Source organism: Propithecus coquereli, unplaced genomic scaffold (genome assembly GCF_000956105.1).
Source record: "Propithecus coquereli isolate 6110/MARCELLA unplaced genomic scaffold, Pcoq_1.0 Scaffold5, whole genome shotgun sequence".
NCBI lineage: Eukaryota > Metazoa > Chordata > Mammalia > Primates > Indriidae > Propithecus > Propithecus coquereli.
Window position 1 is genome coordinate 13,066,788 of NW_012150840.1, and position 23,662 is coordinate 13,090,449.

Sequence of the window (23,662 nt, forward strand, 5' to 3'; positions counted from 1 at the left end):
TTTTCCATATCTGATGGTCAGTGGCCTATCTAAAGGACAGCCATGCTCTACATTTTCTGATCCCCTCAGCAGGAGTGGACCGGCCTGGCATGCTCTGCAGTTTCCGGATCCCTGGTGCCTGGTCCTGTGCATGGTCACTGAACATCCAGGCAAATAACTGCTTCAGTACAGGTGAGCCTGCCTCCACAGGTACCCATAGAAGAGGATTTAACAGACCTTAAGACCCTATCCAGGGCCGGGCTCAGTGGTTCACGCCTGTAATCCCAGCACTCTGGGAGGCCAAGGCGGGAAAACAGCTTGAGCTCAGGAGTTTGAGACCAACCTGAGAAGAGCGAGACCCCATCTCTACTAAAAATAGAAAAATTTAGCCAGGTGTGATGGCAAGCACCTGTAGTCCCAGCTACTCGGGAGACTGAGGCAGAAGGATCACTTGAGACCAGGAGTTTGAGGCTGCTGTGAGCTAGGCTGATGCCACAGCACTCTAGCCCAGGCAACAGAGCAAGACTCTGTCTCAAAAAAAAAAAACCCTATCCAGCAGTCCCTGCCCCCAGACTACACATGACACTGTCTCACTGGCCCCTCTCTGTCTCCACCAGGCTTGTCTCGGCGTGTCCTGCTAACCAATGTGGTGACGGGGCACCGGCAGTCGTTTGTGACCAGCAGTGATGTCTTGACCCAGCAGTTTGCTCTCTTGGTTGGTTCGATTGGGAAGGGTATAATATAAAGTTTGCCCAGAATGGAAATTTGGCTGGATTCAAATTGGATTCCCCGTTGTGGCTCTAAAAAGAGCCTCAGAAAGTGGAGGGGGAGGGGGGAAGGGCAACATACATACCCTAAACATCTGTACCCCCATAATATGCTGAAATAAAAAAAAAAGAGCCTCAGGAAGTATTAACAGGTCACTTTGTGAATATATCTGAGCCAAGTGAAAATTGGCTGATCCAGAGAGGCCTGCCTAAGCTGGCTTTAGACAACTTCCTCTTTAAATGAATTGTCAGCAATTCTTGGGTACTTGGACCTAGCCATCAGGACAAACCATTTTTAAAATGTGTAAATTAAGTACCAGTTCATAGCGCTTACTAGTTTCATACACCCCTTTTAAGTTGTACATTTTATATATAAAAATCAAACTCCTAGTCATTACTATATTTCAAAGGCTTGCCTGTAGAAAATGCTCTCTTTCTTTGAAAGCAGGGAGGAGGAAGTCTGCTGACCTGCTTTGGCAGTAAGGACAGAGTTCATCATTCGGGCCTCCTTGGCCATCTGCCCTTCTAAGGACCCCACATCTTACCTGCATCTCTGATCTCTCCTACTCTGCACTCATCACTGCAGCCTTACCAAAGACCTTGCAGACAGGGTGCTATCACTGGGGCTTCAGAGAGAGGGGCCAAAGGGAACAATGTAGCCAGGGGGCCAGCTCCTATGTCCTGTGTGCTCCCCACTAGGAGGACGCTGGAGGACACAAGGGGTCCACTGCTTTTACCATTTCACAGGGACTCACTTTCCTTCCCAACTCCATTAAGACCCAAAACCTGACTGACACGTGTCCACCCACGCTTTCTGACCCAGAGGCTGGGAGGAGGGAGGAAAGGAGGGGATATATTCAGGAGGACACACCCTTCCCAGCCTCAGCGGGAGGTGTAGTAGTAGCTGGGCACCAAGCAGTCCCTCTTCCCACAGGCTCCTTTGCTGTTTAACGGCTGTCGCTCCGGGGAGATCTTTGCCATTGATCTGCGTTGTGGAAATCAAGGCAAGGGGTGGAAGGCCACCCGCCTGTTCCATGACTCAGCAGTGACCTCTGTGCAAATCCTCCAAGAAGAGGAATGTGTGATGGCATCAGACATGGCTGGAAAGGTAGGGAAAGACTGCCTTTCTCAGGCCACAGGATCTTATGGCCCAGAACCCTGCCAGGTAAAGGGATTCTGCAGGAGAGACCCTTGTGCCAAGACACCAGGCAGGGGAAAGGTAGCTGGAGACTAGGCAAGTTGTAGGCTATCCCTGAGGGCTGCTTTGCTGCTTGGGTGAGCATAATCTGGCCTAGACAGAAGAGAAAGGGGTTCTCTGGTTACGTTCTTTTGGACTCCAGGGCTCCGGAGTTCGAGATGTAGACCTTCATGACCTGAAGAGGGCACTGTAGACCACCTCTCCTGGCTTCACACCTGGGGTTCACCAGTGTTCCTGCTTCTCCCCACAGATCAAGCTGTGGGACCTGAGGGCCACGAAGTGTATAAGGCAGTACGAAGGCCATGTGAATGAGTACGCCTACCTGCCCTTGCACGTGCACGAGGAGGAAGGAGTCGTGGTGGCAGGTACTTGAGGAAGGAGGGGGAGATTCCATCCCATCAAGTCGTATCTCTTAGGGGCCCCAGCAGCTTAGCAGAGGGAGAGTTTACTCAGAAACAGAATTCAATCAAGGGATAGTCGGGTGGGGAGACTAGAAGGGAAGTAGAGTTGTCTATTAATAAGCAATGGTTTAAACATGCCCCAGTTGGAGAGCCTCTGTCCCCATGTCAGTAGGCAGACATCACTTCAGAAACAAGCAGGGGAGGTGCTGAGGGACCTGGGTTTGGGGTCTGAGTCTATTCATCAAGCCAGCATTATCCCGTCGTGCACTGACTTGTCTAAAAACTTGGGCTCCTGTTCTTTCTGCTCACATTTGCACCAGGGGATGCTGAGAAAAGGAGTGTTACGGTCATTATGAAGTAACTGATTCCTGGTCCCTTTACCACCATCCCTGTGGATCCCTGAACTGTAGAACAGGAGCAGCTATCTGGCCACTAGTTACCAATTGATTACAGATTTTATCGTTTCTGGGCTATAGAATAATCTGAAAGCATGAAAGATCAGTGTTTTTACATATGAAATAGGCCCTTGACATTAAGGAGTATGTTCTCAGTCTTCATGAATCCTCAGGCTTGTTAATATTTCTACGGAAAGCACTTAATTCCCCATGAAACACTTTTGTGGCTAAGAAGTATCACTTTGTTACAACTTTCTTAGTCTTATTTACTACTCTTAACAACACCAGCACTTAACTTCCTTTCAAAATCCATTTTTCACATATTTTTATCTCAGAAGAGCTTCTGTGTGCTAGAAAATAGAGAAGACCTAAGCCTTCTTTTTTTTTTTTTTTTTTTTTTTTTGAGACAGAGTCTCGCTCTGTTGCCTGGGCTAGAGTGCCGTGGTGTCAGCCTAGCTCACAGCAGCCTCAAACTCCTGGGCTCAAGCGATCCTCCTGCCTCAGCCTCCCGAGTAGCTGGGACTATAGGCATGCATCATGATGCCTGGCTAATCTTTCTATTTTTAGTAGAGAGGGAGTCTCGCTCTTGCTCAGGCTAGTCTCGATCTCCTGAGCTCAAAGCAGTCCTCCAGCCTTGGCCTCCCAGAGTGCTGGGATTATAGGCGTGAGCCACCGCACCCGGCCAAGAGCTAAACTTTGTGGAAAGGCAGCTGCAGACAGTCACTAGCTTTGGTAAGAAACTGCAGCCAGGAGTCAGCCTAGGGGAGGTAGCACCATGGTCTCAGAGTCACTCAGGTGGTCAAAATCACAAATGTGAAATCTATGACTGCCCAAGGCCTGCCCTCCTCCTCCTCCTGCTGAAGATCTCCAGTAGCATATATCATGTGTCTGGGCTCCCATAACTCTGGTGCTGTGGTCACATTCCTCAGAACTTAAAGCCCTGAAGACAAAGTGGTCTTAGGAACCAAACCATTAAACCAAAAGAGCTCTGGGAGAGTTGTCAACCTGGTCTGTCACCAGATGTAATGAAGTTGACAGATCTTCCTGGTTACTGTTTCATAAAAAGGAAATCAGTTGTCTATCATCTAGACCATTGGGCTGGGCTCCCACTTAATAATAAACATTCCTTGACACCAGGAGAAACAAAATGCCCAGCCGTTAGCTAGGATACCTGTTGAGCCAGCCACGGCATTACACAGCCAACGTAGTGCGTCTTGTCACTTTAAATACCTGCAACTAGTTATGGCTCTAGAGCACCAGGGTGACTCTTGTTATCAGTAGATACTTTCTGTTAGTGAGTTTGTGTTTTGGCTCCCATGAAATTATGCTTAGCTCTAAAGAATCACGTAGAAGCCATGTCTACATGTACATAACTTTCGTTTTGCATTCTCTAGATAACCTGCCTTGTGCCTTCCCTCTTTCATAGTGGGCCAGGACTGCTACACGAGAATCTGGAGCCTCCATGATGCCCAGCTGCTCAGAACCATACCCTCTCCGTACCCCACCTCCAAGGCCGACATTCCCAGTGTGGCCTTCTCTTCACGGCTTGGGGGCTTTCGGGGAGCGCCGGGCCTGCTCATGGCCGTCCAGCGGGACCTGTATTGTTTCTCCTACGGCTAATTCTGCAGGATACAGCCAGGAGGAATGTGGATTGACTTAGGGGAGTAAAGAGTGGCTTATTTCTGTTTCTAATGAGGGCATTTTAAGTGACACAGATCCCAGCCATCTGGCTGCTGGGGGCAAGGTGCTAAGTGTTTTATGTGGAGACACTTGAGCAAAGTTGTTTCAGTTAAACAGTGTGCTCAGAGAGCTTGAAAGTCCTTTTCATAAAAGGTACCTATTTCCTTTTCTGGTCGAATTCCTTAGAATAGTTTATGTCCCCCTTTTTTGTTTAACAGAAAAGACTAGTTCTGAGGACTGAACATCAGTGAAAACTATAGTAACCAAATTAAAGCTGCTGCTTTCACCACAGGCTGTTTGGGAGAAGCCTAATGATGAGACTGGTGAGACTGTTTGACTAGTCAGTGCCTGGGTCGCAGGAAGACATTCATCTTCTGTACTTGAGGAAGCTAGCAGGAGATGGGGGGAGACTCATTTCCCTGAGTCTCTACAGAACAATTTAAAGCTGGAATTTAGACTCATTAAACTAGCCTTCTCAAACTCAATATCCATAGCAAATCTCTGAGATTCTCCTTTTGTTATTATCCATAGGCATTGGGAGGAATGATTGATCTTTTTCAATGCTAGAAGTTTAAAACAATCCTTAATGCACCCTTGTTGAGGCACCTTCCAGAATGTAGGGTACAGCAGCTCCGGCTTCTAGCATGATGACATGAATGTCAGATTTAAGGGCCCAGTGTCAAAGAAAATTGGCTTTGACTTTTGTAATCTAGGAGTGGCAGTTGGTGAAATGTTGATATAAAAGTATTAACTTGTTTTTCTACCAGACAGTAAACTACAAAAAAGAACCATGGTGTAACATGTTGCTTCTGTTAATGATTTAGGAGATTACGAAGCTTTTAGTGAAAGGCAAGTATTTAATATTACTGTCCTTTGCCAAGAGAACCTCTTAGGATAGCGCAAATTATTAGATACAAAGTTAAGCTCTCTAGACACAATAGTAGCAGGTACTTTGATTTTTTTTAACTTCCCCGTTAAAGATAGTGACTTTATCTGGAAATGCAAAAGAATTCACAAGGTGTGAGGGAGAAGAAGTAAAACTTAAAGGAAGAAGCTCTACCATGATACACCAGGGAAGGCTGTACAAGGCAGAGTATAGACTCCTCACTTTGGAGGTATCCAGGCCTCCTGGACTCAGAGGCCATTTGCCAGGCCACTCTGGGATTTTTTGAACCTCTCTGAGCCAATGTCGTTAGCTGTAAAGTGTGAACACTACTGCCTGCCTTCCAGGGTGGTTATGAGAAGTAACCGTACATGTGTGTATCTTTTTTTAATATATACATTTTATATATGAAGATCCTAGCACAGTGCCAGCATGTAACAGGCACCGACATATCTGTTCTCTTTGCTTTTCCAATTCCCAAATAAGTAAAACCAGCAGAGTTAAACCCAGGGGATGTGTAACGATCCCACTGGGTCCACTGCTTAGGAGACCACTTAGCTTTCAGCCACAAGCTAAAATCTCTAGTCACTGCTGTCAGGGATATGTTTAACAACTACCTCCACTTATGAGCAAGTCTTTTAAACCATAAAGTGATGAAAAGTTTTTATGTTGCACCTCCCCTAAAAAGGAGGGAGACCTAAACTATGTTATTAAATGTCAGTTTATTAAATAGTGGTTACTCCCAGTTGGGGAGTAGGGGTAGGATGCCCATGTTCCATTTCTTATTCTGGGTGCTGGTTGGTTATATGGTTTTCAGTTTGAGAAAATTAACCAAGCTGAAATGTAGATGTATCATAGTTCAATGGGTTTTTTAAGACTTCTTTTTCATCCTGTATTTAGCTGGCTTTCACCCCAAATAGGTGAGGCTGGGATTAGATGCATATAGAGCGGTAAAGAACCTCCCATTAATTGGATACCGGTATACTTCCTTTCCTCCATTAGTCTGACAGGTGTAAGGGAGTTTAGATTTTTCTGCCTGATTCCTACGAAAAGAGCCTTAGACTAGGATAGTGACAAGCTAGAAATGTCACTACCATGTGGCCAGGTGGACACTCAGGAGTGCCCGAGCACGACAGAACCACCAGGTCTAATATGGCTGCGACATTTCACCTCTTTTCCCAAACCTTTCCCCACCCTGCCCCACTCACCCCAAAAAATTGAGAGACGATACGGGTGAAAGAGATGAAGACAGGAAAGAGAAAGATGCGGGGAAAGAAACTGGGGCAGGGAGGGACAAAGACCACAGTGTCAATAGCCACAGAGACGGGGAAACAGTGGATCACTGACCTAGGAGTTGGACAGACAAGGCAGGAGGGAGAAAGAAGTGTCACATTCAAAGGGAAAAAAATTTTTTTCAGTGCTCCCCACAGGTCACTAGTAGTATCTATTTTAAACCTAGAAATGACAAATCAGGAGTAATACCCAGTCTTTGCCACTGTGAGAGAAGAGTCCCCCCATGACCTTGATACCACAGCTACAGAGTGGAACTCAGAAGCCAAGCCACAAAACCGCTTCCCAAGCTGCACGTACCCGCCTCGCTGCCCACCCCAGGCCAAGCCAGCGCAGCTCGGCCTGTGCTGCGGCTCCCACCCAACGCTCACCCCCACTGGGGAAAGGCCAAGAACAGCCAAGTGCGGGATGCCTGCGTGATGAGTGAGAACGTGTGGAACCATACAGTCACTAGAAAAAAATCCTGTGACCATCAGCTCTCATCTCCTCTAAATAAAGGAATATTCATGACAATCCTCAAAGTTCTGGTCCCAGCAGCAAACTGATCAGGGGCAATGCCATCTACCTAAAAGCTGGAGGGGGGGAACAGTCTGTTGTCATGAGATTAAAACTCACTCCATATGACAATGGAGTTGTGGTATTTTGCAATGCTTTTTCTTAAAGTTCTTATGGGCTGGGCGCGGTGGCTCATGCCTGTAATCCTAGCACTCTGGGAGGCTGAGGCGGGCGGATTGTTTGAGCTCAAGAGTTGGAGACCAGCCTGAGCAAGAGTGAGACCCTGTCTCTACTAAAAAAAATATATATGTAAAAAAAAATTAGCCGGGTATGGTGGTACACACCAGTAGTCCCAACTACTCGGGAGGCTGAGGCAGGAGGATCACTTGAGCCCAGGAGTTTGAGGTTGCTGTGAGCTAGGATGACGCGACGGCACTCTAGCCGGGACAACAGAGCAAGACTCTGTCTCAAAAAAAAAAAAAAAACGTGTCATAATAATAAACATTTATAGGAAAATATTACCACCTTAGAAATATGCCTCACTTGGCTTCTGCTCTGAAAGCCACCAGCTACTTTCCCATCAACTGGAAAGAGGTGAGCAAGCTTTCCTGATGGAGTTAGAGGAAAAGAACAGTCCACATTCAGCAGGAAGATTCCTTTATAATGGCGAATTTGATAATACACAGTTCTAGAGTAGGGCCTCAGTCACTGGGCCACAGGAGGCGATAAGGAGCAGGTCGGAGAAGGACCAACACACTCCAGGGCTCATGTCACACCGATACTCACGCCAGGAATGACCACCCACGCACCTCCTTGAAGCTCAACCCACCCACCAGTTCAGTCAAGAAGTATGCTTTTAAGTCTTCGTTTTTGGCCACTGAAGATAAAATCCACCATGATGACAGGATTTCAGCACAACAGTCTCTTTCCACTCACAATAGATATGGATGTCCAAGCTCTTGATGAGAAACAAAAGTTCGCTGACTTCTCTTGCAAGGACCGAAAAGAGAACTTTTAATGATCTGTTGCAATATTTATATATACTTTAAAAAAACAACTAACAGTCCATTCTGTGCTCTGTTTCCCTGGAAGGTTTCTCATGATCACCCCCTCCAATAGCCAGAGAGGTTATACGACTGGGAACAAAGATTTAAGACACTTTAAGCAATAAAAATCCTAGTGCGACACTCAGAAGCAGATCATGGGCTCGAGGGGGATGGAGGGAGCAGGAGGTGGCAGGTGTTTCAATTTAGGAGAGCACAGCCTTTTAGGAAGGCCTAGTGAAGACAGAAGCGTCAACGAACAGCAAGCACTGCCGGGAAGGCCCGCTGCCTTCCTTGCTCTCCCAGGTACGAGGGATGGGCAAGGCACCTGCATTTTGACTTCTCAGGGCTAAAGACCCGACCTCTGACCCTCCACCCACTCTGGTGACCTGCACACGAAGTTGGGTGGTCTCTGACCAAAACAGGCTTAAGCCAAGAACTGGGATTCGACTCCCCGAGGCCCAGGTGAATTACCTTCAGGCCGTTTCGAGCCAGAAGTCCCTGGGAGGCTCACTTCCAGGCCGTTGAGAGGCAGGAAGGGAAAAGGCAAGGAAGGGAGAGGCTTCTGAGGCTCAGGGAGGAGCAGCAAGAGGGGACCGGCAACGCAGTGGCTTTGCACCTGGCTTGGCTTTGTGGGGAAGACCTGCTGCCACTGCCACCTTATCCCTGTGCTGGGGACAGACTGTGGTAAGTCTTCGCAGCCAGCGGCAGGCTCGATACACTGCAGGTTCCTTTCATATGTATATATGGAGATACATACACACATACATACTTACTATTTTAAAATGAAATAACTGCAACGGATTCAGGTTCATTTCCCCTTTGCTATAGTTGCTCGGCCCCTGCCCTGAGGGGTTCACACCTTCGGGCCTGCCGCCAGGCTCACCCCCACTGAGGGAAAGTGGCCCCAGGATGAGTAGAGGAGAGGACACACACCACAGTAGGTGACCGGGAGGAGGGCCTACCTCAATGAGACTTCAGTTTCTAACCCTGAGAACCTAAGGAATTGTGAAGGACTCGGAGAGGGGACTGGGGTTAAAGGTCACCGGGCTTTTTATTGCAGTTGAAGCAGACTCGGACGGGATGGTCCCAGCCACGAGAGGGGACAGCCCGGCGGTCATGGGAGCACTCGTCACAGAAGCCCTGTCCGCAGGCCCGGCAGTGATGCTTGGAGAGCTTGATGCTGAACTCCTTCCTGCAGTTGTGGCAGTGCAGGATCTCGTGGTCAGGCACCCAGTACGCCGGCCTGGCCGCGTCCTTTACGAGACCTATGGCAGCGAAGGAACAACAACGGTCAGGACGCACAAAACCCGCTGCCCTGAGTCCCAACGAGCAAGAGAGCATCCTCGGACACTTCCTGGCTTGTAATCCCAAGTGCACCGTCACCAATAGAGACTTTAAAAAATGCAGAGGCCCGGCCTCTGCCCCTTACCATCCGGATCAGAATCTCTGGGCCGGGCCTAGGCCCTGCTGCTGACAGACGTGCAAGCTTTCCAGGAGCCCCTGAGGGAACTAAGGCAGGCTCGGCTCTGGAGTCAGACGCTCAAGCCCCAGTTCCACCGAGGACAAGTTAATTAGTAGCTGCAGGATTAAGACAGGTTACTTAACCTCTCGGGCTCTTACTCCTCATCTTTATAGTTCCACCTTGATGACAAGAAACAGAGTGTCTAACACACTGGCCTGGGACTTCACACCCAGTGGGTCCTCAGTAAGTGAGCACTTGGTGAGCATAGTTGGCAGGTCATCTGTGCCAAGCATGGCCCTTCCCTCTCCCAGGTGCCCAAGGGCAGATGCAACCTGAGCTTCAAGCCTGGGCACAGCCCTCTAATTCCTATATCCTTGTGTAAAAGCTCATCATCTGCTCGTTTTGTGAGCCACAAGGATGAAATCTGATCCAAGCCACTTTCCTCAGCACCCACCCAGAAACCTTTGGTCTCTCCCCTATGATGCACCAAACTGCCCCATGCCTGGCCAACCCTGCCTAAGCCAGCCACACACTGGTTGATTTCCCTTCCTCTTCCTCTTCCCATCCTGACTACAAGTACCCCTCACATCTGGAGCTGTGTAGCTATTAATATATTAAATCCTAAATTAACAGTAGCTTGGCTAGTGTGTCAAAGACAGTCGCAAATCTTTGACATGCCTTTCATCTTTGACACTCCTGCCCCCTCCCTTGAATCCAAGCAGGCTCTGTGACCGCAACAGAATACAGGATACTGACTACAGAAGTGCCAGTTTACAGGCCTAGGCCTTAAGGTATTGGCAGCTTCTACTTCCTGTCTCTTGGACTATTAACGCTTAGAGCCCTGAGCCACCATTTAAGAAGTGCAGCTACCACTGGAGAGATACAAGAACAGGCCTGGAGAATACACATGCAGAGGGCTCTGCAGGGCCAGCCTTCCAACTACCCCTGCCAAGGCACCTGGCACATAAGTGACATCACCATGCACCCTCAAGATTAGCTGCCACCCTGGAATATCAGGTAGTAACTCCAGGCAATGCCATTTGGAGCAGAATCATTATCCTTCCCAACTTCTAGCCAACGAAGTTGTAAGACATCATAAAATGGTGTTTTAAACCCTTACATTTTTCAGGTAGTTTGTTATGTGACACTAGATGGTGTAAGAGAATAAATATGAAACCACCAAGGTACTCAGCAGAAGCAAATGTGAAGGTTTTCTTCCTTGCTGCCCAATTCAATCTAGGTTGGCAAGACTTTGACAAAATGACAGCCCAGGGCACCCCAAAACCCCTCATCCCACATACACTACACCCAAGAGAAGCACTGCCAGGCCCACCTAGTGGTATGTCAATGGCTGTCACCACAGCTCCCAGAGTGTTCTGCACAGCCTCGCCCACCTTCCGAGCAATCAGCGTTCCGCCTTCATCGTCCGCCTGTGTCTCAGTAACATCTGCAGATAATGATAAAAGAAAAGCTGTCACCTTTTAAGTCATTTCCCAAATGTAAAACTCAAGCAGGCAATAGCAGAACACTTCTAGATTCTTTTCCCAGGGTACCACTGTGCTATCCTGCAACGATTGCTACAGGTGAGGTCAGCCCAGACCCTGAAATTGGGTGACATCTGTTAGTCTTTTACCTACAACCCTCTGAAGCTATTTTATAGCCTTCTTTTAAAGTAAGGCAGAAAGGTTCTAGGAGCATGACCTAGAACCCCAGTCTAAGCCATCTCTGGTAAACACTGCAGCCTTTTCAGAAATCAGCTGCTAGGTGTGTATTCCCTTCTCACAGAAGCATTTCTGCAGCTTAGAGAGCAGAACGGGTTCAAACACATCCCCTCAGGAAGAGCATCCCCAGGACTCTGCTAACAAAGAGTTTAAGGACGATTGGCCAAGAGGAGCAACTGGCTCTCAGAAGAGTGTTGTGGTTAGAAACAGGGTGGGGTACATGGGGGTCCAGTTCCCAACACCCAGTGCCAAGGAGGGAAAGTTCTCCCCCTACGTGTTTGCAGCAGCCGGGCCCCACATTACCTAACTGCACATTCCTGGCTTCATAACAGTTGTCACACACCCGCACAGGCGCAGGGCCCCAGCCCCGCTCGGGCACCGGCCGGGTCTTGGATGAACAGCTGTCACAGAAGCCCTCCCCACAGGCCCGGCAGTGATGCTTAGTGTCGTTATCTTTAAAGGACGTCGCGCACTTGTTGCAGCTCTGTTCCAAACCCAAAACAAAACAGAGAGGCAGGTATGGTACGTGTCTGCTCAGCTGGAAAGTCAACAAGACCCAGGGGACAAACCAGAAACTAAGGGAGGCGGGTTTCAGCTCGGTAAGGACAAAGCCTTGCTAGCAGTAAGACTTATCTGAGAGTGGAAAGGAAGCCTGGTAAGGAGTGAGTTTCCTGTCACAAAGTGTTTGGGCTGAAGCCAGGTGTCCCTTGCTGTAGGTGCTGTAGACATTATGTATCAGGCCCCTTTCCCTCCAGATTCTGTATCTGCAACCTCAGACATCCGAGCAGAATTAACTGGCCCTTGCAGGTAAGGAAGCTAAAACCCACCACGAAGAAAATATTTACAGAACACCACAAAGAGAAATCAATGGGCAAAGAGAAAACTGGCTGCCTCAACAAACCCTACCACTCCCAGTACTGCTGGAGCTAATTTTACTGGGAGAAAATGTTCACACCATCCTCACAGAAGAAGCTGAGCCCAGGGAAAGCAGCCTAAGCAGGATGGGCTACGCCAGGGCCGCAGCCTGCCACACCATACCAGGATCTGGGAGTTGGGCCTCCAGTAGGCAGGGGCGATCTGGTCTGTCAGCCAGGAAGTCACAGCCTTGGTGGGCCCAAGGCTCAGCTCGGACACTGACTGAGCCATGAAGCTCATCCCGTCCAGCAGGCGCTGGGCAGCGTTGTTGTTGTCCTTCAGAAATCCATCAGTCTGAAACGAAAACGCAGGCTCCCATCATGCTCTGGGAAGGGGGTAAAAGGGAGGAAGGAGAGTGGTCTCTGGTGAGTTGCACACTCACCACGGCCAGCTCAGAACCATAAACTCCCTGGCTCGTATACAGGTGAGACTGACAGTATATAAAAATAAAATTTTTAAAATACAGTAATAAAAAAAGAAAAACAAACTCCTCGACAGGGAAGAATAGAAACAGAGCAGGAATCTCTCTGGCATTATTCCCAACAAGGACCATAAGACTTGACGTGCAGCTGTTCAATTCCGGACTTGCTTGGCCCAGATGACACAGGAGATGACGCCGCGCCTGGAAGCCTCCTCGACCAGGAGCCCTTTCCCCTCTGTGCCTCTGATACCTGTATATCTCTAGGAATCCTATTTCTGTAAGTGCAACATCTATGTATCTGACTCCTTATTAAACTGTGAACTCTGAGAATAATGTATCTCTTCCATTTTTGTGAAGTATCTAGCTCAATTCTGAGCATATAGTACTCAAACTATGCTGAAATAATGAGTGAAGAAATGAATGAATGACTGAGCCAACAAACAGACAGGGAGGTGCTTGTACTCTCCTAACCCCAAGGACTATGAGGAATGCAGCCTAAGAGTAAACGACTACATTACTGTTTTCCTAGAACACTGTAAATCCAAAAGCTATCTCAGCACTTATACTCACCACTTACACTTTCTCACTTTAAAGTTGTCCTGGCAGGGGTGGGGAACCTGTGGCCTCAAGGCCGCATGTGGCCCTCTGGATCCCCAAGTGTGGCCCCTCGACCACATCCAAACTTCACAGAACAAATCCCTTTCTTAAAAAAATTTGTTCTGTAAAGTTTGGATTCAGTCAAAAGGCCGCACTCAAGGATGTAGAAGGCCACATGTGGCCCCAAGGCTGCAGGTTCCCCAACCAAGTAACAGTGATTTAATACATAATGAAAGCACCATATCACTGCCTTGTAAACAGATTTGTTTTATTGACATCCAGAATTCAAAAGTCAAATTAAAGAACAGTGATTAAGGGTATACGGTAACCCCATTACTTCAAAGAAAATTTTCCAAAATAAGGAAGTGGTTTTCTTTTTTCTTTTGAGACAGAGTCTCACTCTGTTGCCCGGGCTAGAGTGCCGTGGCGTCAGCCTAGCTCACAGCAACCTCAAACTCCTGGGCTCAAGCGATCCTCCTGCCTCAGCCTCCTGAGTAGCTGGGACTACAGGCATTTGCCACCATGCCCAGCTAATTTTTATATATATATTTTTTTAGTTGTCCAGCTAATTTCTTTCTGTTTTTTAGTAGAGGCAGGGTCTCACTCTTGCTCAGGCTGGTTTCGAACTCCTGAGCTCAAACGATCCACCCACCTCGGCCTCCCGGAGTGCTAGGATTACAGGTGTGAGCCACCAGGCCCGGCCAGGAAGTGGTTTTCTGACCAGGCACAGTGGCTCATGCCTGTGATCCTAGCACTCAGGGAGGCCAAGGTGGGTGGATCGTTTGAGCCCAGGAGTTTGAGGTTGCAGTGAGCTATGACGACACCAGTGCATTCTACCACCCAGGGCAACAGAACAAGACTCTGTCTCAAAAAAAACAAAAAAACAAAAAAAAAAACAAAGAAGTGACTTTTTCACATGAAGATGGTCACTATAGCATTTTCTTTGATAAGAAAAAATCATGACCAGCATAAATGTTCAACAAGAGAATGGTGAGTCACACTATACCACTGGACAAAATATTACAGTGACAAATGAGAATCATGAAAAGTAGCAGCATTGTGGAAATAAAACTAAATAAAATAGTGTTATGAAAAAAGGCAAGGAAAATGGCATGTAAATTATAATTGCAACTATAATCTTATGCATATAGAAAATTAATGAGAACCTGAATAAATGAAGTTTTATTTGCCAAAGGAGAACTATAGGGTCATTTTTCGTTTATTTTATTTAAAGTTGTGCTCCTATTATTTATGCAGGAAGAAAGAAAAACAATTAAAGGTCTTGAATAAGAAAGGTTCTCCAGATCCTGCCGTTCTAAATCACCAATATATTGAAATTCACAATTAACCTTAATTCTAACAACTTCCACTTTTCCACACATATATATAACCGAACGATACAAGAGAAAGAAGAAAAGCTAAGCAAAGTGTTCTTACTCCGGGCCACACGTGCACGATCTCCGTCCGCACCACCGTATCCACGGGATCTTGGTTCCCAAACCAGTACTGCCGACTCCGATAGACCACACCACAGTTAGGACACTCAATCACGTACCTACAAGGGAGGCAAATAAATACCGTTACCCGGCCAGGTGCCGGGGAGACAAACACACCAAAACACTTTCAGCTGTGTTGTTTAAACTCACCCAGACCAGGCATATTTTGCGAGACCCATCCAGGGAGAGTCGGTGGAAGCGGATGTTTTGGGCACTACGCTGACTTCCTTGCCTCTCTCGTAGCAGGCCTGAAACACAGGGCGCTCCGCCAGCTCATTTTATTTCCACCACACCCCATGGCCTCATCACACCCCCATCCACCCCAACTCCCCACAAACCATAGCAGCTGAGGGTTCCAGACCCTGAGTGTAGCACCTGAGAAGGTTCGTTTCTCTAAAGAAACCAGTGCCCTGAATGATAATGAATTCAGTGGGTACCCCTCCCAGGCCCAAACGCTGAGCTTTAAATCACAGACCCGTCACAGACAGGAAAAATCAATCAATGCTAGTTTCCTGAAGAGCGTTTCCATGAATATGAACCTCACATACAAGCTTAACAGAATGAGGAGGAAAATAAGCTTAAAACAATAAACGAAGGGGCCCCAGCAATGAAGACATGTGAGTTCTTTTGGTTAGAGCTGGAGAGAAGTTTCAGAGATACTCAATTTGAATATCAAATACTTTGGGATGCAGCAAAGGGCAGCCCCAAGACAGCCCTGCCGAAAGGAGAGTGCAACCAGCTAGCCAGCTGCTAGGGCAGAGAGAAGCTCCAAGAACTCACCTTGCAGGTGTAGACTCGGTTGTCATACTGGTGGGAGTATCTGCAGCGGCTCTTGGCTTCGTGAGGCACTCCTTCCTTCCCATGATTCATGCTGTTCTTACATCCAACCCTGGGTGAAGCCCAAAAACTGCCGATGAGTTGGCTGAAGGAGCCAATGCCACTTACACAGAACAGTGTGACCCTGAGCCAGGCTCAGGGCCAAAACCAGACCTTAGCTATGAACTGGGCCTCAGATGCTGAGCACAGAAACGGTGGCTCTTGCAATCAACAGCACTGCAGAGGCAGAGCAACCACTACCCCTGTATGAGGACGAAGGAGGAAAAGAATCTCTTCTCGGAAAACGCCCTGTCCCCTCAGCAGGAATGGAGGGGCCAAAAGATACCAAACTTGACCAGAGATGAAACCTGAATGGCTCTCAGAAAACTCAAAAATCCAAACGAGATGAAATGGAAAGTTTAACCAGAACAGGCTGCCAAAATGCAAAACAAAAACCAACCCCCAAAAGTTGGCAATGCATTAAGGGGAGGCTTAAGCTGAACAAGAAAACCTTCCAAATGAACAGTGAGCTCTGTCATCCTGACAATGCAAAAACAGAGATCAGGACTTTAGACTTTCACTATGATAAAAGGGAAAGTTCTGGAAATCCTGGCAAGGCTCAGAATGAAAAAGCAATGATCTAACAGTGCTTAAGCCTCTCACGCTGGGCTCATGGAGCGAGCAAAAAGGAAGGTTAGCCACACTGGCAACTAATACCCCTCTCCCCTTTTCAAGCTCAACTCTCCAAGCTAATCCTTAGTTCTCCCTGGCGCAGGCTGTATAATCCAAGAACCAAGTTCTTTTAACCAAGGTCAGAGGTGGTTCAGTGCCTAGCAGGTGGCCTGCAGGGTCCAGGGCAAAAAGGCCATTCATAACAGAAGCAGGCTCAGGTCTCCTCCCACAGAAGGGCAAGTGTAGAGGACACGGGCAATGGTCCTGATGTGAGCAAAGACAATTTGGTGGTGAAGGTGGTGGGAGGGCATGTCTACAGGACCCGGAGACTATAATCTGACCTTGACACACTGCATTTCAATCACCTGGGGCCCATCAGCCAAGTCACCAGGCTGGGACTTAACAGCCTTCAAAAGCTCACACTAATCCAATGATAGTCAAAGCGTGGTCCCAATAAGCAACAGCGGCAGCACCTGGGAATTTATTAAAAATAAAAACTCTCAGGCCCTACCGAATCAGAAAGCTCGGGGGCAGGGCCCAACAATCTGGTTTCACACACCCTTTCAGTTTTCCCACACGGGCTAACCGTGAGACTCTCTGCTCTAATCCCCGTGTGACAAAGTGGGGTGCGTGGACTAGCGGTGCAGCATCGCCCGGCAGCTTGCTAGAAACGCAGGATCTCTGGCCTGACCCAGACCTGCGGATTCAGAATCTGCATTTCACCCAATTCTCAAGGGGACGCACGTGCAGATGAGAGTTTGCGAGGCACTGCCCGACCCAACGCTCTCCACTCAGGGCACACACCAGAACCGCCTGAGCAGCCGTTTCCACACGCTGGTGCTGACGCTCTACCCACGATCCATTAAATGCGAATCCCCAGAAGGGGGCCCCGGCCTCGATCATTTTGAATTTTCCCTGGAAAATTCTAACGTGCTCTAAGTGTCTGCCCTCACGGTGAAAAGAATCACAAGGGGGCACTCAAATATGAGGTGAATAAATGGAATGCTAGGAATAAATGACCGAAAGCCGTGGTAGAAGAAACAGAAAAGCAGGTGAGCCGAAGTCAAAATCCGCAGCACCAAAAACTGCCTAAACCAGAAGCCAGTCAATTTAACATCTACCCCAGGTTGGAATTTTCAGGGGATTCTTCCCAGCCACGTGTTCTTGAAACGCTTGCTACCTCATCGTGTGGCTCCCGGATGACCAGGATCTTACAGGAACCTGCTGGGAACGCACCATCTCGGGCCTCACCCCGGATGATTTAAATCATAACGTGTCGTTTAACCAGACCGAGGCGATCTGCGTGCTCACTGGCGTCTGAGAAGCGCCACTCTAAGCCCCGAGTCCCACCGCGGGGGTCAGGGGAGGGCTGGCCTCACTTACCCACAGCTGAGGCACACGGAGGAGCAGGTGAAGTATTCATCTGGAAAAAAGGAGCTGTGCGCCATCTGGTCATCAGGGATCTCGCCGCTGAAGCGGTCGCTCAAGGCCTGCCGAGGAGGAAGGTGACACACGTTGGCCCTTCAGCGATTTGCCTTCTAAGATGCCGTCGCTGCTGGCGTATTTCTTACGGGCACCACAGCCAGAGAGGGAACCCAGTAACTTCTGTTCATTACCCTTGACCTTCCTGGTCTAACTCACGTGAATCCTCACCACAGGAAACCTCCAAAGAACCAGCCCATTTCCCCAGGGGTCAAGAGAAACCAAAGTCACTTTCTCTCCTAATTGCCTTGGGGGTTATAAACCCCTCAAAGACTCAGTCTTTCATTCCAGCCCGTCACAAATACTGACTGAGGCCCATTTCACCTCTGTGAGGCCAGGGCCAAGAAACCGAGAGGGTGGCTCCTCTTTGAGTCAGGGGCAGAGCCCTCAAGCTGGGAGCTTCCTGGGCTTCTATCTCGGTTCTAACCACAGGCACTGCAGTTTACTAGGCCACAGAACTCAGTCAACACAGAAAAAAAACGGCATCAGCCAAAACACAAGTGAGAATTATTACAGTGTTTGGCAGCCGTTTCTCAACTCTACTAACCTAGAAAGCAGCAAAAGGCCCAAATAAATGCCAAGAAAAAAAGAAACCGTATTTGCAAAGCAAACTGAAAATTTTATGTTGAAAGGTAGCTTGCATTTCTAATCATGTTTTTCCTCATTACTTTATATTGAAAATTTTCTTCAGGCTAATTACAGAAATGGGCTTTCCAGGCTTTAAAAACCATTAAATACAAGCTTCTACCTTTCAGTCTCCCAGGATGAAGCAGCCAGGCACTATTCAGGGGAAGAGAAGGGAAAGTGGCCTAAACAAAAGGACAAGATGTTACTTCCTCTTGTAAAAAAGCAGAAGAAATTTTAAGATGAGATTTGGGAAAAGGGCAGGTTAAGGTTCCAAACTAAGGTTCTCAGGCTCTGAAGAGAGCTTCAAGGACTGAGAGCTTCTTATTTAAGGTTCCTGTTTCTATTTCCAAGTCAGTCTTAACACCTGGAGTTGCAACTTCAAGGGCCTATAAAGGCACGTGATATCAGTGATGACTCAGGTCAGGTGTGAGGCAAGGGCAGCGGCAAGGAGGACGTTGAACTGAGAGAGCACAGCTCACCCAAGGGCCTTCAAACTCAGATTCTGCAGGGACAACGTGCAGGACCACTAAACACCATCCGTCGGCCATGGCTGACCAAGTGGCAATCCTCACCTTAGACTAACAAAAATGGTCTGACAAATAATAACACATACAAGTCCTGTCCTTCTCGGGGGTAATTTTGTAAAGAGTAATTTAATGAAAAAAAATGAAGATTTTGAGAGAATATGAATGAGTATATGTATGAATATTAACGAGAAGAAGTGAGAAGCGGGGCAAGTGGAATCACACTTCAGCCTATACACACCATTCTCTCTCCTACTTCTAAATGTGACCAATCTTTCAGGGGTTTTTTTGTTTGTTTGTTTCCCCTCTTCCAATGAAGCCTTCCCAACCACATGACTCTGCCTTCTCTGTTGTGCTCAACACCTGAACTAGGAATTGCGTGATTAGGCAATGATGCAAAGCTATGGGCCTGTTGTATTATACCTCCCAGACTGCATCTAAACACTCTGAAAAACGTCTCCTACTTTCGTATCCTCCTTCAATGCTAGCAAAGATCCCAACAGGTACTCAACTAGAACCTTTGGGGTGAAGTGCCCCAGCACCAACCCCACATTCACATACCAAACCTGCCCTCCTCTCCTGGCCCTGGCCTTGTCCTGGGCTTCATCCCATGCCCTCCTCTCAAATTTAAGGGTAACTACTCCCTAACTGGCCAAAGTATTCATAACTCTTAAGGCTGTGTTTCTCAAACAGGTACGTGCATAACACTCCTGCTATCCCTGGAGAGCAAATAGAGCATATCTTCCTAATGCATCAACTCACTGAAAGATTTGGAGAGGAAGGCCACTCGCGCCTGCAATCCTAGCACTCTGCAAGGCCAAGGCCAGAGAATCTTTTGAGGTCAGGAGTTTGAGACCAAGCTGAGAAAGAGTGAGAACCCATCTCTACTAAAAATAGAAAAAATTAGCCAGGTGTGGTTAAGTGACTGACACCACGGCACCAAAAAAAAAAAAAAAAAATTGGGGGAGGAAGTTATTTTTATATAAAAACCAAACATGGATATAGAATGAAACAAAACAGAAAATTTGCATAAATAGAACATAAGACCTCTAAAGTCATTTCCGCTTGTAGTTGGCAGCTTTGCACACTCTGTGCCTCTATTTCCTTGTCTATAAAATGGGAATTCCAGTAGTACCTTCCTCAATAGGTTTCTTCACAGGTAACACTGGGAAGATCAAATGAGGTCACCCATGTGGAGCACATGACATAGAGTGGACACTCAGAAAATGTTAGCTGCCGTTATTAACATCATTTTTATTGTTTTTAATGCTGAGGATTATTCTACTTTCTTCAGTAGGCACTCTTACTACCCAACCCGGGTAATGTACGGGATGTAAGAACCTCCTTTCCACGACAGCTCGCTGGTCTCCATGGCTAATTGCATTTTGGGGGGAATATTTAGCTGCAAAGAGATGTTCAAGTATCTAATGAGGTGATAGAGAAAGTAAGACAAAAAGAGGAAATAGCTAAAGAATATAGAAATGTAGAAGCCACTACAGAAGGTATGGAAGTTTTTTTTTTTTGAAGAGACAGGGTCTTGCTCTGTCACCCAGGCTGGAGTGCAGTGGCATGATCATAGCTCACTGCAGCCTCAAACTCTGGGGCTCAAGTGATCTCCTGCCTCAGCCTCTCAAGTAGCTGGGACTACAGGCATGAGACACCAAGCCTCACTATATTTTTTTCATTTTTTGTAGACACAGGGTCTCACTACGTTGCCCAGGCTAGTCTCAAATTCTTGGCCTCTAGCGATCCTCCCTCATCACTGGGATTATAGGTATGAGTATTGCAAAGCTTGGCATGAAACAATCTGCAGCCTGATGTCCCACAGTGCTTATGCCCGCAGACCCACCATCATGCCCTGCCATAGACAAATTCACTATTAGCTTATGTTGTCCAAGGCAACAGTAACCTCTTGTGACATCAGAAAAAGAACTCCCAGACAAACCAGCCTTGTCAATTCAGATGGTGGTCTACCCACCCTCCCACGTGCTGGGTAAGAGAACAAACATCTCACTTCTTTCACAAGTCACAAGCTGACAGTAACGAATCAAACCATGACAAGCTTCAGGAGGCCTTACAAGAATCAAGAGTATGGGAATATAACAGAAACTGCTAACAAGCAAACCCAGTGTTAGTGTGTTTTAGATACAAGAGTAGGGAGGAACTGTCCTCCTTTCTCTATAGCATGAATTTTCTTTTCCAGTTCTTTACCTACCACCTGATCCACATATTAATATTTAGCTGTTTCAAAAATTCCAAACCTCACATCATTCCATGGTTTCTTGGGCTCTCCTCCTCCTGGGGTCCCAAAGCTGGAAGAGGAGGACAGGGAAGGGCCCCTCCTGAGAAAGCTTGGGAAAGCATTTGAGGCAAGTCTGGAAAAGGTTGCCTGGAGACCAGATGATCTTGAACTTCAGTTGCCTTGACAACAGTGTGGCTCCTTCTATTGTGCCTAAAGGGTTAGCCCCAGTCATCTAGGGCTAGCAGTGAATTTCCTGATTCAAAATAGACACTCTTCTATAATCTGATCAAAGATGCCACCCCCACAAAACACAATAACATTATAAATACTTAACAGATGCTTCCTGATGTGATGAAATTGGAAAGTCAGTTTCTACATTTAGAGGTCAGAAGCTAAAGAATTACATAAAACCTATACAAACCCAACTTTAAAATGGTAGTCTCTGGAGTCCACTTGCTCAAGGCTTCTTGAGTGTGGCTCCAGGTAAAAGAAAATAAAAAAATAAATAAAATTGTTCTCCCAATTACTAATCTCCCAATTACTAGACAACCATAGTTAACTCAATATTCAACTCCTCTATTCAATATTAATTCTGTTATTTAATAGGGACCTTAGCATCTCTTTCAACAGATTTACCTGCTCAGTGAGGGTATGCTCTGCTTGTAGGTATATGGGCTGTTGCTACTGTGGATGCTGAGCAAAGGAGTGAATGGTCAAGAAGTGAGAAATAACCTAGCTAGAAAAAAGGGAAGTGGGGCCTGGAGGTCTGGACCACAAGGTGGCTGGATGGCAAGGAAAGTGATCCTGTCAGCAGGGTGAGTAGGAAACTACTCCCAGGCACATATGGGCAAGCCACTAGGGCAGAAAGTGGCTGCGGATCTCTCTCTCTCCAAATTCTTCATTCCTTCTCATTAATCATATTTCCAAATCCACATTTCCTGGTCAATAATGAATGTGTAAAGTACTTGCACTCCTTCTGAATCCAATAGTGCTGCATCAATCAGGTGGAGCCTCATAAATAAGATATAGCTAATAACTTTTTTAAAGTATACTAATGGCATTAGAAAGAATGAGGCATGTATTATGGACTAATACAGAAAGATAACCACATACTTATTATGCACTTATGTAGCACTGAAAATTTCTGGAGGCTTATGCAAGAAAGTATTGTTACCTCTACCGAGTAAGGAGTAGGGAGGTGAGAAGGAAAAGGGACTTAACTCACGCCTCACACATTTTCTGTACTACTTGAATTACCATGAACATGCATTGCTTTTATAATTTTTTAAATGACATCTCTTTTTTCTTTTAAGAGACGGGTTCTCGGCCGGGCGCGGTGGCTCACGCCTGTAATCCTAGCTCTCTGGGAGGCCGAGGCGGGCGGATTGTTTGAGCTCAGGAGTTCCAAGACCAGCCTGAGCAAGAGAGAGACCCCGTCTCTACTAAAAATAGAAAGAAATTAATCGGACAACTAAAAATATATAGAAAAAATTAGCCGGGCATGGTGGCGCATGCCTGTAGTCCCAGCTACTTGGGAGGCTGAGGCAGGAGGATCGCTTGAGCCCAGGAGTGTGAGGTTGCTGTGAGCTAGGATGACGCCATGGCACTCTAGCCCGGGCAACATAGTGAGACTCTGTCTCAAAAAAAAAAAAGACGGGTTCTCACTCTGTCACCCGGCTGGAGTACAGTGGAACGATCACAGCTCAATGCAACCTCAAACTCCTGGGCTCCAGCAATCCTCCTGTCCCAGCCTCCCAAGTAGCTGGGACTACAGGTGTGCCTCACTGTGCCCAGCTAATTTTATTTGTTTTGTAGAGACAGGGTCTCGCTATGTTGCCCAGGCTGATCTTGAACTCCTGGCCTCAAGTGATCCTCCCACCTCGGCCTCCCAAAGTGCTGGAATTATAGGCATGAGCCACTATGCTCAGCCAAAATGATATCCTTTTTTTTTTTTTTTTAAGTGAAATAACCAACACTCAAATACAACTTATGGGAATGTCCTTTCTAAAGGCAACTGGCAATGTGGATCAGGAACCTCTAAAAATGGTCACATCCTCTGACCTCTTTAGAAGTGGAATAACTAGTGAGAAGGAATATAGCATAGAGTTAAAAGCTCTTGGGAGCCAGACCACCTGGTTCAAATTCTCCACCACTTTACTTGATAAGGCATCTTAGGCAAATTAATTAACCTCTCTGTGACTCAGTTTCCTTACATCATAGAGTTGGTATGAGGATTATATGAATTATTAACACATGTGAAGTGCAGAGAGCAGTACATGGCATATAGTGAGCATGTCACAAAGGCTAGCCAGTAGTAACAGTGGGAGTCATAGTTTATCCTAAGGAAACAGCAAAATGTGGACAAATACCTTTATACACACGGAGAATACAATAGGGAAAAATGAAAACCACTATTATCCCAGGGCAGAATTACTAAATGTAGAACACGATCTGCTCATACAAATAAAAAGTGTGCAGTTATTTAAAAATCATGTTTCACAGAATATTTAAGAGCATAGAAAAAATGCTAGGCCTCAATGTTCCATAAAGAAG

The 23,662-nt window shown here is 47.0% G+C and overlaps 2 protein-coding genes across 2 annotated transcripts in view; one reads left to right on the top strand and one right to left on the bottom strand.

The window, feature by feature from the left end:
* DCAF4 (DDB1 and CUL4 associated factor 4) overlaps positions 1 to 5,157 on the top strand; it is a 30,093-nt gene extending 24,936 nt beyond the window's left edge. The window contains exons 10-14 of the mRNA XM_012656082.1: positions 73 to 171; positions 597 to 694; positions 1,681 to 1,854; positions 2,195 to 2,309; positions 4,167 to 5,157. Of these exons, the coding sequence (XP_012511536.1) occupies positions 73 to 171; positions 597 to 694; positions 1,681 to 1,854; positions 2,195 to 2,309; positions 4,167 to 4,360 (680 nt within the window). The 3' untranslated portion in view covers positions 4,361 to 5,157. The remainder of the gene's footprint in view (positions 1 to 72; positions 172 to 596; positions 695 to 1,680; positions 1,855 to 2,194; positions 2,310 to 4,166) is intronic.
* Positions 5,158 to 9,161: 4,004 nt separating this feature from the next.
* Positions 9,162 to 17,753, bottom strand: ZFYVE1 (zinc finger, FYVE domain containing 1). Its single transcript, XM_012656267.1, has 8 exons — positions 17,618 to 17,753; positions 15,527 to 15,635; positions 14,897 to 14,994; positions 14,688 to 14,805; positions 12,356 to 12,526; positions 11,621 to 11,801; positions 10,930 to 11,043; positions 9,162 to 9,399 (listed from the first exon to the last, which is right to left on the bottom strand). Exons 1-8 carry the CDS (start codon positions 17,680 to 17,682, stop codon positions 9,167 to 9,169), a joined length of 1,089 nt encoding a protein of 362 aa, XP_012511721.1. The 5' UTR covers positions 17,683 to 17,753; the 3' UTR covers positions 9,162 to 9,166.
* Between the last annotated feature and the right edge of the window lie 5,909 nt (positions 17,754 to 23,662).

Excerpts from the sequence above, each read along its gene's own strand:
- ZFYVE1 (XM_012656267.1), bottom strand. The coding sequence starts at position 17,682 with ATGGCGCACAGCTCCTTTTTTCCAGATGAATACTTCACCTGCTCCTCC. Across the intron at positions 11,802-12,355 it reads GGCCCAACTCCCAGATCCTG|AGCTGCAACAAGTGCGCGAC; the intron begins GTATGGTGTGGC and ends GGTTTGGAACAG. Across the intron at positions 9,400-10,929 it reads AGCCATTGACATACCACTAG|GTCTCGTAAAGGACGCGGCC; the intron begins GTGGGCCTGGCA and ends TCGCTGCCATAG.